The sequence below is a fragment of the Uloborus diversus genome, chromosome 2 (assembly GCF_026930045.1).
Source record: "Uloborus diversus isolate 005 chromosome 2, Udiv.v.3.1, whole genome shotgun sequence".
Lineage (NCBI taxonomy): Eukaryota > Metazoa > Arthropoda > Arachnida > Araneae > Uloboridae > Uloborus > Uloborus diversus.
In genome coordinates, this window is record NC_072732.1 from 26,540,575 (window position 1) to 26,556,485 (window position 15,911).

Below are 15,911 nucleotides of genomic sequence, written 5' to 3' on the forward strand. Positions count from 1 at the left end.
CTTTTGTAACAAAACCCCACTCAATTTGTAAATTTAGCCTTTCTTTTTGTTCATACTATGATGGGGGGGGGACCCGACTTCGACTTATAGAGTTACGTTAGCAAGGAAAATGTAACGACGGTCATGAAATAAAATTCGGCTTATCAAATAATTTGATTCTTCGAAATTCGGCTAATCAAAAATAAATAACATTAATTCCCCATTTAATTAGACGAGAATAAAGATTCACTTTGGCTTATCAAAATTTTCGGCTCTTCGAAGTTCGACTTATAGCAGTTTCACTGTATAACTAAATATAAAAGAAACATCCAGTAACATGCTTTGGAGCTCTGCGCACAACTAAACTCCATTTTATGTATCAATCAATTCTAAGTGAAAATCAAGTGCTCTTTTGCAATTATTTACCCCACTACACACTAACTTATGACAAACTATTTACAACATTTACATCACTAAAAAACATTAAATGACACAAACTTGCAGAGAACTGCATAAACATGTTTTTCGGGTTCCTTGTCATCCGGAAACAAACGCATGCAATTCTCTGCAAATTTGTCCGATTTAACAAAATGTTTTCTTTTACTTTTCTGCACAAAGGTATTTATTTCTTATTTATATTTCGATTTGTAAAGTAGTTTTTTTGTTATTTCAAGTTTAGCCTGAGGTTTGAATAACTTGTCCAGCCAACAAAAATTTAATACCATCGACATTATTATTATTATTATTGAAAAATTGAAAGAGCTGAATAAAATTCCTAGACTTTTGTTTGCTCAGAACTGTACCTTTCAGTGTTTTAAGTCTGAAATCAAGTCCACATCTTTTGATGGAAGAGTGCTACAATACGAAGAAATGAAATTTTACAGGAGAAATGTTTGAAGTCTAACTCTCCACGCAATTTGCTGTGCTCTCCAGTGGTTAATATTAGAACAAAAAATTTGTCATTATTTTCCAAAGAAAATAATGCCATTTGAAGCACTTTAAGTGGAAAAAAAAAAGAAAATTAAAAGTTTTGTATTGTGGCGCTCTTTTTCCAAACGAGCGACATACTGAGTAAGATCCATCTTTGAACTTTCACCATTTTTTTCTAATTTTTATTTTTTTATAGGGTTTCTCAAACTGGGCAGCATCTTCCGATTACAATCAAAGAATAACTCTTTTGGAGTAAGTCATAATAGCCCTTTCTTTTCAATCTGAGCATTATATTGGGCTTGTGACTTGTTTTCTGCACTGCTGACCAAGGGCGCCCATATAGGGGGGAAAGGGGGGCTCAAGCCCCCCTTTTGAGATGAGAACTTCCTTTCTTTTATGGCTTTTTTCTTTGCAAAAATGTAAAAGAATTTCTTTTCTATCGATCAACGAATAAGTTATTAAAAATGTCAAATTTTGATATCTCTAATCTGTACCATTGGGAAAAGTTCTGAGCCCCCCCCCCCTTAGAATTTTGCATTTGGGCGCCCATGCTAACTGAATAGATTGAAACTTCTTATTAGTTAGTTAATACACCCCAAATCTCAGTTTCTGTTTCATACTAGCTCATCAAACTTACAAACTACTTCCATGATCCAAATTTGATATTTAACATTTGTCACCAATAAATGACTTACTCCGTGTTGCTACCATTTGGGAATATCTGACTTAAATGTTCTTGATTTAACTTGGTTTTTATACATTTATAATAAAACAAAGTCCTTAAGAATACACAAATTGAAAATAAAATACATTTTATTTCAGGAAATTATTCCATTAGAACTTTTCATTTTACTTAACTTTCCCCAAAATAAAATTTAAAATTTACTTGTATGTGCCATTAAGATTAGTGGCTGCTCCGCGTCCTAAACTTACATAAATATTGGTAACTACACTTGCAAATTTAGATTGTGATTTTAGACTTAAAAGGATAATTATGATAGTCTTGGGGAAAGTAGAGTAAGAGATAATATGATTCAGTATCTATTTGTATTTGTATTAGTTGTTTAATTTGTTAAAATGTGAGTTGCTGAAGGGATAAACTATTGCACTTAAGTAGAACTAGTACCCATTTCACATTTTTTAACTCCCAGGATATTTTCAAAAATAGCAATTTTCATAAGGTTAAAGGTATTTAAAACAGGTTGCCAGGAATAGTCAGTACTCTGGTACGAAGTCTTCTGCATGTATCACTTTGTATTAATTTTTAGAGAAAAAAAAAAAAATTAAATAAATAAATAAAATAAAAAATAAAATAAATAAATAAATAAAATACCTCGGAATGTTTCTCACAAATAACTGTAGTGACAGAATTGGTTTTCTGCAAAAATCCTAAAAGCCCAATGGTATCTGAAGTAGTCAGATAATCACAAAATTCTTCCCTATGGCTTTTCCTAAATAGAGCTAAAGAATCTGTATTTGGAAGCTTATTGGCAGTTTGAGACCTCCAACTTTCATATTCTGATTTCCATCCTATTACCTAAGATAAATGGAAAAATGCAGGAAATATGAACATTTTTTACTATAAATAATGTATCTAAAAATACATTAATTTAACACATTTAGTTTCTAATTGAGGTTCATACTAAGACAGAAAATCTTTTCAAATAGAATGACTCTAAACGTAGGATTTAAAATCTAACGGAAATTTTGAGATTGATCTTTGTATTTCCCGTTGACCTGAACCAATGGTTAAGAGCAAATTAAGAATAAAGTAAGGGAATGTTGGACAATATTAAATAGATAAGATTAATTATTATTTCCAAAAGAAGAAATTGAAATTTAATTTGAAAAGTCATTTTTTTAAAAAAACACATTCAACAGAAAGTTTGTTGTTCATTTAAACACAAATTTTTCATGTACTCATGACTAGAATTTTCAGTTTTCCTATGTATTTACTTGAGAAAAAGGACATATCGAAGATTAAAAAAAAACGTAATAAATTCATCACTTATCCAAATTATCTGAAAAGCATAAGCAAAGTAAAATTATTCTTTCTAATATCCAAACATGTAATCTAAAGGATTCCCAAAAACAATTTATCCTTACACATAAATAGTCTGATGTAGTACTGGACAAAACAGTTCAGTCTAGTGAGCAGATCAGAGTGAATTGCTCACTTTAAAGAACTAGTTCTTTTAAATAGTGAATAAGCACTTTTTCTAAAAAAAAGGGTGAGGCGGGATTCGGGTGTGATAAAACTGCGTGGGAAAAAAACGATCAAAATGCTTCTGACATCAGTTTTTCTGATTATTAAGGAAATGACCACCTGAATCCAAATAGGACTACCACTTTCTCCCATCACACCTCTACTTTTTGGAACGCGCTGCCTGCAATTTTTGTTTTCAGTTTTTAACAATATCAGACATTATTTTTATTCAGAGTTTAAAGCAGCATTATATTAATCTTGATACAGCCTGTTGCTGATCATCACATTTGTATTTGTATTGCAAGAACAGATTTGCCTTCATGTCAACATATTTCTTTTATTAATATGAAGTTGTTTTTCTTTTCTTTTCTTTCTTTTTTTTTAATATGATTTTTAATGTTTTGAGACTCCAACCTTTAAAAAAAACTTTTTATTTCTACTTTTTAATTTTATAAATGCATTTATTATGGGCAATAAACCGCCATATCACAGATAAACATCTTAAAATTTACAGCTGATGTGTTTGTTTTTACAAATGCTATTACATGCATTATAACTTATTAACACTCATTTGATTTACATACACATTTACATAAACTTCAACTGACCTTACTTTTTTTCATTTTCACTTTAAAATATTTTATAATCAATTGTTTATGTACACATTTATGTAAGCCATTCTTATATTAAAATAAAACTTGAATAGGAAGAATCTATATAATTATTCATTATTTTCAAACTTCAAAATTTTAACTAAAAACTTTCAGTTTACTGAAAAAGTGGACAAAATAACATTTTGTCCGGACATTTGACAAAATGACATTTTGTCTGGGACAGTTTTTTCCAGGCTTTTCCCGGCGATTTTTTTCGGGGTGGACAAAATAGGACAACCCCGTCCTGGATACAGAAGAGCATCGCAAAAAATGATGGGATTATTAAATAAAAACTCTTAAGTCATAACATCAAAATAAGATAAAAATGGCAATGATTAATATATTTTAAACTTCTGGGAAAAAAAGTACAACTACTATCATACATTGTACTACTAATGCATTCCTAATACTCAGTTCCATTTTTTTCAATCCATTGCTCACTTACTAAACCAACATCTAGAATAATTAACACATAATTAGACAATCACACCTTTAGTCAAGGGCGCCCATAATGGGGGACAAGGGGGGCTCGAGCCCCCCCCCCCCCCTTTTGAATTAGAACTTCCTTGCTTTAAGTACTTTTTTCTTTGCAAAAATATAAAAACATATAGCCATTAATGAATAAGTTATTGAAAATGTCAAATTTTTATGACTCTAATCTGTCCTGAAATCAGTTTTCATGGGGAAAATATCCAGCTAAACCATGGGGAAAATATTTGAGCCCCCCCCCCCCCCCTCCTTTGTGACTTTGCATATGGGCGCCCATGCCTTTAGTATATAATTTTAAAAGTTAATTTCTGTTTAAAGACTATTAATTGCAAAATATAAGAGCTAATGTGAAAAAGCACAAAATCTTACTTTCACTATGCCACTTGCAACAACATATACATGGCTATGAACATCTCCCTTCTTTTGAATTACTTGTCCTGACATATACGAATGCAAAGTATGATTTTCCTGTGTAAAATAAGTATTTAAGGATGAAAAATCTTGTAATCATTTGTATTCTAAAGCATTATTTTGTTTTGAAAACAATTTACAATACAGATAATAACTGCACTGAGCCAACCAGAGGGAGAATAGTCTATGTGGTATAGGGGTCATTCCATGCAAAATGAGCAAATCAGCTGTGGCTGACGTGTCACAGATTTCAATGAAAATTTTTATTTAGGTAAACCATGCATATCTAAGAGGGAATGCAAAGTATGGAAGTTCAAAAACGGTTTGTTGCTTTGTTATTGAAATTAGAAGTTGATGCTTACGCTAAGCCTAAATTTTCAGAGTTCATGGCGGACAGTTCGTGACTCAACAACTCCATAAGTTATAAACGTACACTTGAAAAATAAATATCTCCATATTCTATAAACAAATCTCTATTGGGAAATAGCAAAGTAAAACTTATTTAGATCTTTTTTTGAATCTGAGATATTAACAGAGATTGAAATTTTGCCAATTTACTTCAGATTTCAATTCACTCTTCCAGCTCTTTTAATGAAAAAATAACAGTAAAAATGATTCAGATTGAAAAACTGTCTATAACTGACTATCTGCTCTAATTTCGTAATTGTTTATGAATTTCTTGATGACGAAATCGTACTTTAAAAAATCAAAAATTTCCGAAAATTTCATTTTTTCCTCTATTTCAGATGTTTTTTTGAAGATGAGAGAACGCTCTAAATTTACTCAATTTTTTTTTCGTAACACATTGAAGTGTCTTTTAGATGCTACTAAATTTTAATCATTGGTATCAGCGTATTTTTGTTGCTAGAGTAACTTGAACTAAGGTAAAATTTCATTAGTTACTTCTTTTTATTGTAAGTTTAGCAAAACTAACCATTTCTTTCGTGTTTCATTTTCTCAAAAGCATGTTTATGAAGTACTTGCTGACATGTTTCCTTAATAATTGTGTTGAATTTTCCTCTTCATTCGTGATATAGGAAAAAAAAAATCGCTCTTAGAGAACATACTAAGTTTAAAGATATGGGCAGAGGACCATCTCGTCTAATTCACAATAGCATTTGAGATTGGGCTATGAGTTTGAGGAAATTTGTTTTATCCATGAATAAGATATTTGACGAAATACACTTCATCCCCTTTTGGTTTACAGGAGTCTAAAAATGTCATTTTTGTCATTTTTCCGATTTTTGAGGGGCTATAATCTATAAAGGGTACACAAACACACAGCAACAGTTACATATTCTTTTTAGCATGGTTCCAGTAATTAGTTTTTGCCGTATTTCATTTTGTGTTTCCGTCCCCTATGCGAGTTATCCCCCTTTGAAATGAGTAAAATTTTTACATTTGACCTTGAACTTCAACCTGTTGCCATTATTTTAATTATTAACTTACAGCTACGTAACTCAGCATGTAAGACTTATGTACTTATGCACTTTAACATCAAAGCTTTAAATTAACTATCATAAATGTAATTTAAATAGATTTTGGCCAAAATGCAAAAAGTCCCTTTTTTGACTACGAAAATCCCTTTTGATGACCTCTAAAAAATCAAAGGTCCAGTTGAGAGAAAAAATAAAAGTGGTTTTAAACATCTTTCATATGCAGCTTTAAGCGATATGAATTTCAAAAAAAATAATTAAAATGGTCGAGCGCACGCATTCGTCAAATCTGTATGGATGACCCATAAAACACAAAGAAAATGCTATTTTTCTGAATTTTATATTAAGTTTGGAAATTGAAAACCAATTTCGAGTTTCTTCAAGCAAATAGTTGAAGCACAGCTCTATATTCTTGCAAAATTTTAAACTTGTCTGAATTTTCCCTCATTTGAATTTTTGTGTCTATGTGAAGGAGAAAATCATCATTTTACAAAATGTCACTAAGTTTAAAACTGATTTTGAAGACAAAGGAGTTAAAATACAACTTCAAAAGTAAGGTAGTTTTTTTTATGATACTAAGCACATTATTGGGTATTAATTTCAGCAAAGCTAATGCATTCCTTAAAGATTGAGATTGAAAAATAAAATGCTTAATTATGAGAAAACTGAAATATTTTCAGTTTTTGAAACTCGGTTAAAAGTCAACTATAATAACTTTGAAAATTTTACTGATATCAGATTAATTACTCTACTCCATAGATTGCAACAACATATAACTTTTAAGTTTTCATTAAATAGTTAATAAGATACAAGCCTTCAAAAGTGCAACATTTAGCATTAATGAGAATGCTGTTCAATTTGACCAATTTTCAATCGCATTTAACTATTCAAATAAAAAATAATAAGCAAAAATATTTTAGATATTTTTATACAGGCATAAAAGGAACCTGTATACCAAATTTCATAAAAATCTGTTACCATGCGGCATCCACTTTTTTGTGAATTTGGCTCATTTCGTATGGAATGACCCATAGTGGTTGGGGCCGTCTTTCATGAAGATGTCTCAGGCTCAATGGTTCAATCACCCAGCATGGATCAGGAGAATGAACCTGTCAATTTTTCAATGTGGTTTCAATATCAAGTCATATCCCTCAATATAGCTACCCAAAGTTTTTATACTAAAAGGTTCAGAGTTGGTGGAAATAAGAGCAAACTAGAGCACATGTAACTTGGGAAAATTTCCAAGAGGTTATTCTTGGATGATTATTTTTGGTTTTGAAATAAGAATTTCTTGTTCATCCCTCATTTTTTGCAATGCCAATGCTATTGGTTATCCATGTCTATTTTTATGGGGGGGGGGGGGACATATTCCTTGAGGATTTTCACCTAAATTGCATTTATATTATTTTCTTTCCTATGGAAATGGTAGTGATGGCAGATGGAAATGTAGCATTAATGCTTTTGAATATGAGTATATAATCACAGCTAGGAGCATAAACATGACTCTTGGCTAAATAATTGTACATTCATAAAAAACTGCATTATTTTTTTCAAAACACAAAATACACTTTCAACATTTTAATAGTTCAATTAAAGACAAAATTTAAAGTAATTCTTACAATTTTTGAAATTTAATTTCTTTTCTAGCATTTAGATTAAAAAAAAAAAAAATAAATAAAAATATTGAAACTTTTTTTTTGGGGGGGGGGGTAGAGGAGGGCTGAGCAAAGCTTTGAAATAAATGTAAACAGATTTTATCTTTTTCCTTTAATGGTTTGTAGAAAACTAAAAATTTTGGAAAAAAGTTTATTTTTGCTTATTTTTGAAAAACAAACTCAATGACTGAAACGGCAAGAGGTTAAAAGTTTGAAAGTGTATCACGGAGAAATGTATATGATTTAGACTGATTGCGTGATAAAAACCATTCACCTTCGATAATTCGTCAAACATTGACCTTTGTAAAAATGCCATATTCTGACCATTGTTTTTCAGATCTCTCTAAAATCATTAAATTTTCCCTATTTTATGAATAATGGATAAAAGGGTCTGTAATATAACTAGATTATACACCGCTGTGCATTAACTGACAACTTTTTAAAAGAAAATATTAGAAAGTATGCTACTTGTAGATTGAGTGCGGTGTGAGTTATACATTGAAAAATGTATCCTATTCCCAATAAAAAATTTATGTTTTTAAAATATCAATTAAATTTACAGAAATAGAGACAATTATTTTTTTTTTTTTTTCAATGGAACTCATTTTCATAGTCTGAATGAAAAACTTAAAGTTGAAAACAGCTACATATAATTCATCCTGCAAAATTGAACTTCAATATTTTTCTCCTGAAATGTTCAATTAGCACTAAAATGATTTTTATTTTCAAGTGATCAGACCACTTGTTTTAAATGTGATTAAAATAAATACTCTTGTTTAAGCAAGATTGTTTCCTCTATTTTCAGGATAAATAATTTGTTCGATTTAAAAAATTAAGCAATATTAATAAGTAAAATAAAAGTAGATGAAATTTCAAAAATCCAAAACCATTAGCAATTTAAATACTCTGCAATACATACTGTTATATCTTTAATTAATTGGTCATTAGTGATCCAATCAACAGCTTCTAGCACCATTTTAAAATCTTTATTTATGCTGCGTGTTATGGGTGCAAAGGCAACTTTCTTTGTTAACTCAAATAACACCTGAAAAGGAAACAAACAATAAATTTGAAACTTTGAATCCTAAAAGATTTTTTGCTTATGCTAATTCTGGAAAAGTTCGAAATGGTCAGATTGGGCCACCCTTACGAAAATGGTTGATAGAGCTTAATAGAATTCTAAAGAAAATTATATAGAAGTCTATAGGAAAATTTCCATAGAAATTATTTCTATATAACTCTATGGATATCCATATAGAACTAGAGAATGAAGTTTCTATAGAAAATTTCTTCTATAAAGTTCTATAAAAACTGCTATAGAATTTGAGCATAAGGTTTCTATAGATAATAAAGTCTATAAAATTCTATAGAATTTGATCAGAAAATTTGCCTTACTGTTGAATTTTGTAAAAAATTGAGAATTCATTCATTTTGTTTACAATTATAGCTTTCATTAGTGTTTATATAATACTTCTAGTTAGGAAAGGTTAAAAATCCCCAATTAATTACGAAGTTTAATCCCTAAAATGAAATAGTTTAATTTCTAATTAATCTATTTAATTTTAAGCATACTTATTTTATCAATTAATTATTTATTAAGGTCATAAGGGAGGATTGTAGTATGGTCTTTGATAATAATACTGGCGCATTTTGTCATAGTTTGAAGAAAAAAATAAAGCTTAATTAAATAATAAAAAAATATACTCATAAAAGATAAAACTTATTTATTATTTTAAATGTTAAAATTGTTTTATAGTAATAATAAAACTTCTAAACATTGAAATAAATTCTAGTGAGTGAGAAATCGTATAACTTGTGAACTTTTTCAAAAGTACAAAATTTAATAAATAAAATAATCGAAATTTCAAGATGCAATCTCCATATTTTTGTCACGATAGCTTGCCGGCAATATTTCTCTCAATCTCTTTGCGCATGCGCCAGTCTGTTTTCCCTTTTCTGTCCCAAATGGAATCGTCCATTTTGCATGTGCGATCGTTGCGCTGAAAATGGCTGAACATTGGCGAATTCGTTAGAAAGTATGTATTATTTTTGTGTTGTTTTTTGATTTTATTAACCAATTGGGAATGAAACACTTTATGAAAAGTAGTTATAAAACAAAACTTGAATTTTAGATCCAGAACGAACTTTATTATGCATCGGAAATAGCATTTGATTTTACTAAATAAATAAAGCTCATGACTGAGCAATGACATTAATTTACTAGTGATTTTTGCATTATTAATTTATATGTAAGTAATAATAACCGAAAGTTTGGACGTGTTAACATTAATTTTTGTACTGAGAGAAGTTTTAATATTTAATTAGCACTCTCAAATGGTGCCATTGTCCAATTTTATGCAGTGTCTCCATCTAACAATAATGTGTAATCCTTGGAATAAATTGCTGCACTAATATTTTCAGGCATAATTTGGTTTTGTCAAACATATATTGATTATATAAAGCATTGTCATTGTGTTTTATGAGGCTCTTAGTAAGATCTAGAGGCTGTATAGGAAGATCTAGAGGCTCTATAAAAAGATCAATAGAAGTTCTATAAGAAGATCTATAGAGATTCTATAAGAAATACCTCTATAGAGTTTTATAGAATTATGGCCCAATTTTCTGTAGGACACTTCCATAGGATTCTATAAAAGTAACTCTATAGAATTCTATAAGAAGTATATAGAATTCTATAGAAAACGCCCTATAGAAAATTGTGCCATAATTCTATAAGACTCTATATAGGCATTTCTAAAGATTTTTTTTTATAGAATTTTATAGACCATTTTCATAAGGGCACTGGTCAATGAGCATGGAAATATAATTCAAAACAATAGGGATATTGCAAATGTTCTTAAGAACTTATTTTTCGAATGTTTAATGATAACTGTACTTTACAGTCAACACTAGCAAGACAAAAGCTATTATACAGCTTAAGGATTTTGTCTTTTCCAGGGAAGTCATTTCATTTCATTTGGAAAAAATAAAGCGAAACCAGATAATATTTATCCAAAAATTTTAGATGAATGTGCAAAGGAATTAGTGAATTTCATTTCAAATACAGTTATGCAATGGAACCTTGATAACTTGACACCCCAAGGGAACATGAAAACATGTCGACTTAAGTCGACAACGATGTCAACTTAATGAGGGTCCATTATTTTAATTTCTAACAAGTTTCTGTATCACCAACTTACTAATGTTAACATTCACATTATGAAAAATAATTCTCACAATTTAACATATTCACCTTGAACAACTATTTGCACATTTAAAGAATAAAAGTAAGATGTTTAATTTAAATTTTTTTATTACCTTTAAATTTTATGCATTCTTTTGTTTTTACAGAGGGAACATTAAGAAGACAGACTCTAACATTTGAGAACAAAAGAAATGTTAAAGAGTAAAACAATTCTTTTGCTTTCAAAACCACAGGCCGATTCTTTAAAGCAATTGTGGATAAGAAAGACACTTATGATGACAGAATGAACCTTACATTTGAAAGTTCTTGGAAATTTTCTCGACTTATGATTGATTTCTCCATAAAGCGCTCCAGACCAAATTTCATTCTATTCAAAATTTTTCGAGCAGCCCGATTAGACTTCAGAGCACACACAACAGAAGGGAAAATTCTTTCAAACTCATCAAGAAAATCTAGCATCTAAAAGTAGTTTTTAATCAGAACAGTTTTTATAACCAAAGGAAATAGCAAAGTTCATTAGATTTGTGACACAAATAAAAGTTCTAAGGGAAAACAAAACAAGCCCTCCTTCTTTCTCTAGTATTATTTTTCAATTTATTAGGAATGAAGAGCTCTATAAAATGTAATTTAAAAGCTTTTACTTAGGGTTTGTTTTTTAAAAATAACCATTAGTTTCAAAACTTCAAATGACAATCATTCATTCTTACCTCATACATCAAAATTTCTAGCATGCTAAGTTTTCCGCCATACAATTTTTAACCCCCGACACACGAAGGAAGGGGGGTATAAGTTTGATGTTTCTGTGTATCTGTCTGTGGCACTCTAGCACCTAGACGGATGGACTGATGAAACAAAATTTTTGTTCGAAAGGACTGTTGATCGAGAGTGTTCTTAGCTGAGCTGCGTCTTCGGATGACACTAATTAACAAAGACATTAATTAAAACCTCCAAAAGGTTTTTTGCGATTTTTGCTGTGTCTGATAGAATGTGTTTGGAACTTCCATGTTATAAAGAATTTGAATTACAGTCGACTCCCGCTACAACGCGATCCAACTTACGCGAAATGGCTATAATGTGAATTTTTCACTAGGAAAGAATTTTAGACCTCACGCGAATTTCTCGCACACAACACAAAACTTTTCAGTAAGGGAATCGAGGTATGTAAATATCGGCTTTGTTATTAGCTACTTTTTTTTTTTTTTGTGAATGGACCTTCATCCCTTTATCATCACTGAGAGCGGAAGTTTCCACACCGTACTAGTCTGAACATCGCTTATAAAAATAACTACTTCTCATTTTCCATTTTTTAAAAATCTAAATATGAAAATTCATGAATAATGATGACACCTAAGAGCGCTGTTTCAGCTAAAGTTTGTGAAGATAGAAAGAAAAAGGGAAAAAATCTGACAATTAAAGAAAAGCTAGATTATGTGCTTGAACAACTAGAATATGCATTGAAGATATGTAGCACAACAATTAGGTATGAGTGAATCTTCCATATGTACCATTAAAAGTCAAAAAAAGGAAACCCGTTAAGGTTCACTGAGTAATATCTAAGCAAAATGCAAAAACTATGAAATTGGAAGCTGCTTTGCATTGTGAATTTAAGAAACCAGGAAGAGGCGTGTTGTGATAGATGGAAACGTTATAAAAGAACTAGTGAAGCAACTGTATTGTGTGTGTAACAATGTATAAGAATAACGTTTTGATCACACAGCATAAATCATCATCATCTTCATTTTTTTAAGTTACAAATATCATTACTGGATCTACTGTACATTACAACTATAGCACATTTGTTTTTCTTACTACATACTGTATTTACCGTATTGGTTTAATTTATGTCTTTATTTCCCAGTGATCATTGACTTTGTACATCGTAGCAGTATTTTCTGTGGATTAAAATATTTTTTTTTTCTTTAAAATACAAATAAAAATTCAGTTTTTTATGTAAGAAACAGCAATGTATAGTTAAGAAACAGTTTTTAACAGTTTAAGGTGGTGTTTACAAGTGTCTAAAATAATTGGGCATGTTTATAAAAGTTTTTACTCCTTCCCTACTCTTTTAAACGTGAAATTTCAACATACGCAAGGAGTCTTGGAACGCATCCCTCGCATAAGTCGAGACTCGACTGTGCAACACTTTTTAAAGCAGATTTTAAATAACACTAAGCCTTTATTCAGCGATTAGTTGAATCATTTGTTAACAAATAAAATACGTGCAATTGATTTTTAATAGTATAAGGCTTTTCAAAGGATTTTGAGTTTTCTCTCTTGATTTTACATTTGCGACTCAGTCGGAGTTCTTTGAAATTTTTAATTTTAGATACTGTTTCATGTTTAACTGATTTCTAAATTAAATAGAGACAATATTAAAAGATTCCGGGCTGCTGTGCCATGAACTGAATGTAGTAACTCCAAACGTTTAGACCGCATCTTCAGTGGCAGAGTGGATGCAGCTTCCAGGGAAACGATTTTTTAGCAACTGATTCAGTTGCCTCACACTCAGTCTACACTCAGACCATGGCACAACAGCCCGGGATATTTTAATATTATTGGCACCGGCCATGAAAGCCTTCACTCTTACATTAGGGACAAATTTACACAATGATGAAAATGCTATTCCGGACATTTGGATAGAATATCAAATCTGCTATTAGTATAGCAGGCTTTAAAAGTAAAAAATCTGCGCTGGTCCAATAATAAAAACAGGCTTTATGTTTTGAAAACATAATAATTTTTTCGATAAAATATTATTACCCAAACTAAGATGACACATTGCAGTAACTTATTGAAATGTGACTTATCATAAAACAGAAATATTTAAAGTTACTTATTTTCTTACTTCTTTAATGTTATTATCACAAATAAGTGTAGGAATTTTAGCGCATGGTCCAAAATCCACAATCGTGTCCATATTTTTTAAAACATCTTCATTTGCAAGGAGAAAGCCTCGTCCAATATCATAAGCAGAATACAACTGGTTAAATATATATCGTTGAAATAAGGATACAAATTTGAGAATTACAACCTAGGTAAATAAAGAACCAAGAATAAATGTCACATGTAAAAGACATGCTTATTACTCACAAAGATAACAACTTTTTGCTGACAGAAATTTGTTTAGGTGCTTTTAGGGGGGCCTATGGAAGTATCAAGAAATTTTGATTACAAAATGTGTGCTTCAAAAAAAGACTGAGACCGAAAACAAATTTGTCCTTCAAAAAGAAAAAAATATACATCCTTTGTGAAATTTGAAATCACAAAAAGAAATCCACATGAAAGTTATCACACATTATTTCACTGTCAGAATAGGTAATATTCCATTGATCTTTATACTGACTGTTTAGATCTCCTCTTCCACATTTGGGTTGAAAAAGACGCTATTTTTTTCAGAACATGAATAAGTAAAGGAAAGAATGTCAACTTAAGCACCTACCTTCAATATATACATAATTATCTCATAAAGTTTTCCCACTAGAACTAACTCATTATTTATACTAAATACTAGCTGTGTCACCCAGCTTTGCATAGTTTACCTCGTAAATAAAAGTTATGTCAAGTGACGCGTGTTCAGCAATCACCCTTGAACAAAAAAAAATCAGTAAAATTTTGTGGCAGATTTCGGAAAAATAACCACCAAGAAAACATTTTAATTCTCCCGATTACAGGAAAAGCCTCAAAACAAGACCCAGAATTTTGTTTGTTCTTATTCGAGAAAAAAAATGGCAACAGATCTGTCTTCTCAAGGATTTCCTTCAAGCCACAAATTTCAATAAAAGCATTATTACGGAGAGTTAAGATAATAATTTGAATCTAGGAAAGCCGTCAAAAAATAGGGATTTTGTGTCGAAATCTAAGTTTTATAATTAATAGTTTTTAATAGATATCTCTGCTAATTGTTATCGGAGGATTATGTTAAATAGGCAAAAATAAAGACGAGAAAATTACTAATCCATCGATACCTGGTTCGATGGTCAGTTTACTGGCATTCGGGAGAAGTGACTCGGACATAGATAAACACATAGGTACCAGGGTTGCCATGGAAGTTCAAGAATGAAATTTTCTGACATTTCCAGGTGGTTTTGTGAAAAATTCCAGGTTATCGATGTCCACCTTCTTTTCGCAACATAAATATATATATATCTCAAATTTTGATAAAACTTACCTCATTTTCAAACTTTACGAATAATGGTTACCAAATTTAATTTACTCAAGCTGAAATAATCAAAAATATGTACTATAGGGTGGTTCAAAAGTTTTTTTTTTTCAGCTAGAGTCCAAGACACCGCCTATTTTTTTTTTTTTTTAACTAACTAATAGTATTAGTAATAAATATAATAGTATTGTGCTGTAAAAGTTTTAGCTTCTTACTCAAATTTTAGGAGAGTGCTCAATGAATCCTTATTTTAACATTAGCTGTAACATAGAGAAAGTCACAAATTTAGAAACATTTCCCCAGCTTTTTTTTTTTGTAAATAATTATTTTATTGCAATGTATATGCATATAACTCGTGTCGTATTATAATATGTAGCATTGTTTTTTCAGTTCAATGTATTTTTTTAACCTCCTCCCTATACTTAGGAAGTTTGGGGGAACGGGTTAAGCACCCTCTTTTGGTTGAAATAAGAAGCTAAAATTCTTCCAGTATATTACTATCCGCAAGTCTAAAAACATTGAGTGGTGTTCTGTTATATAGGAGAAGCTTTTCTTTTCACGTGTATTTTTGAACCACTCTAATGCAGGGGCGGCAAATAGGGGGGTCAAGAAGGGGCGGTCGCACCCCCAAATTTTTTGAGCAGAATGATAGAAAATGGGTGATTTCAATTTACGTAAGTTGGAAATCAACGTTCATTAAAGGAAATCTCGCTGGTTCTCAGCAACTATTTGATGAAACTCGACACATTCTCAGACTAGAAAAAGTGTTTTTCGTTATTTGGATGGTGACT

The 15,911-nt window shown here is 30.5% G+C and overlaps 1 protein-coding gene across 1 annotated transcript in view; it reads right to left on the minus strand.

Annotated features, from left to right (window-relative positions):
- LOC129216925 (sodium/hydrogen exchanger 10-like) overlaps positions 1 to 15,911 on the minus strand; it is a 72,137-nt gene that overhangs the window by 11,419 nt on the left and 44,807 nt on the right. Inside the window, exons 14-18 of the mRNA XM_054851142.1 lie at positions 13,807 to 13,992; positions 11,256 to 11,420; positions 8,679 to 8,804; positions 4,627 to 4,725; positions 2,243 to 2,446 (exon numbers count right to left, since the gene is read on the minus strand). Of these exons, the coding sequence (XP_054707117.1) occupies positions 2,243 to 2,446; positions 4,627 to 4,725; positions 8,679 to 8,804; positions 11,256 to 11,420; positions 13,807 to 13,992 (780 nt within the window). The remainder of the gene's footprint in view (positions 1 to 2,242; positions 2,447 to 4,626; positions 4,726 to 8,678; positions 8,805 to 11,255; positions 11,421 to 13,806; positions 13,993 to 15,911) is intronic.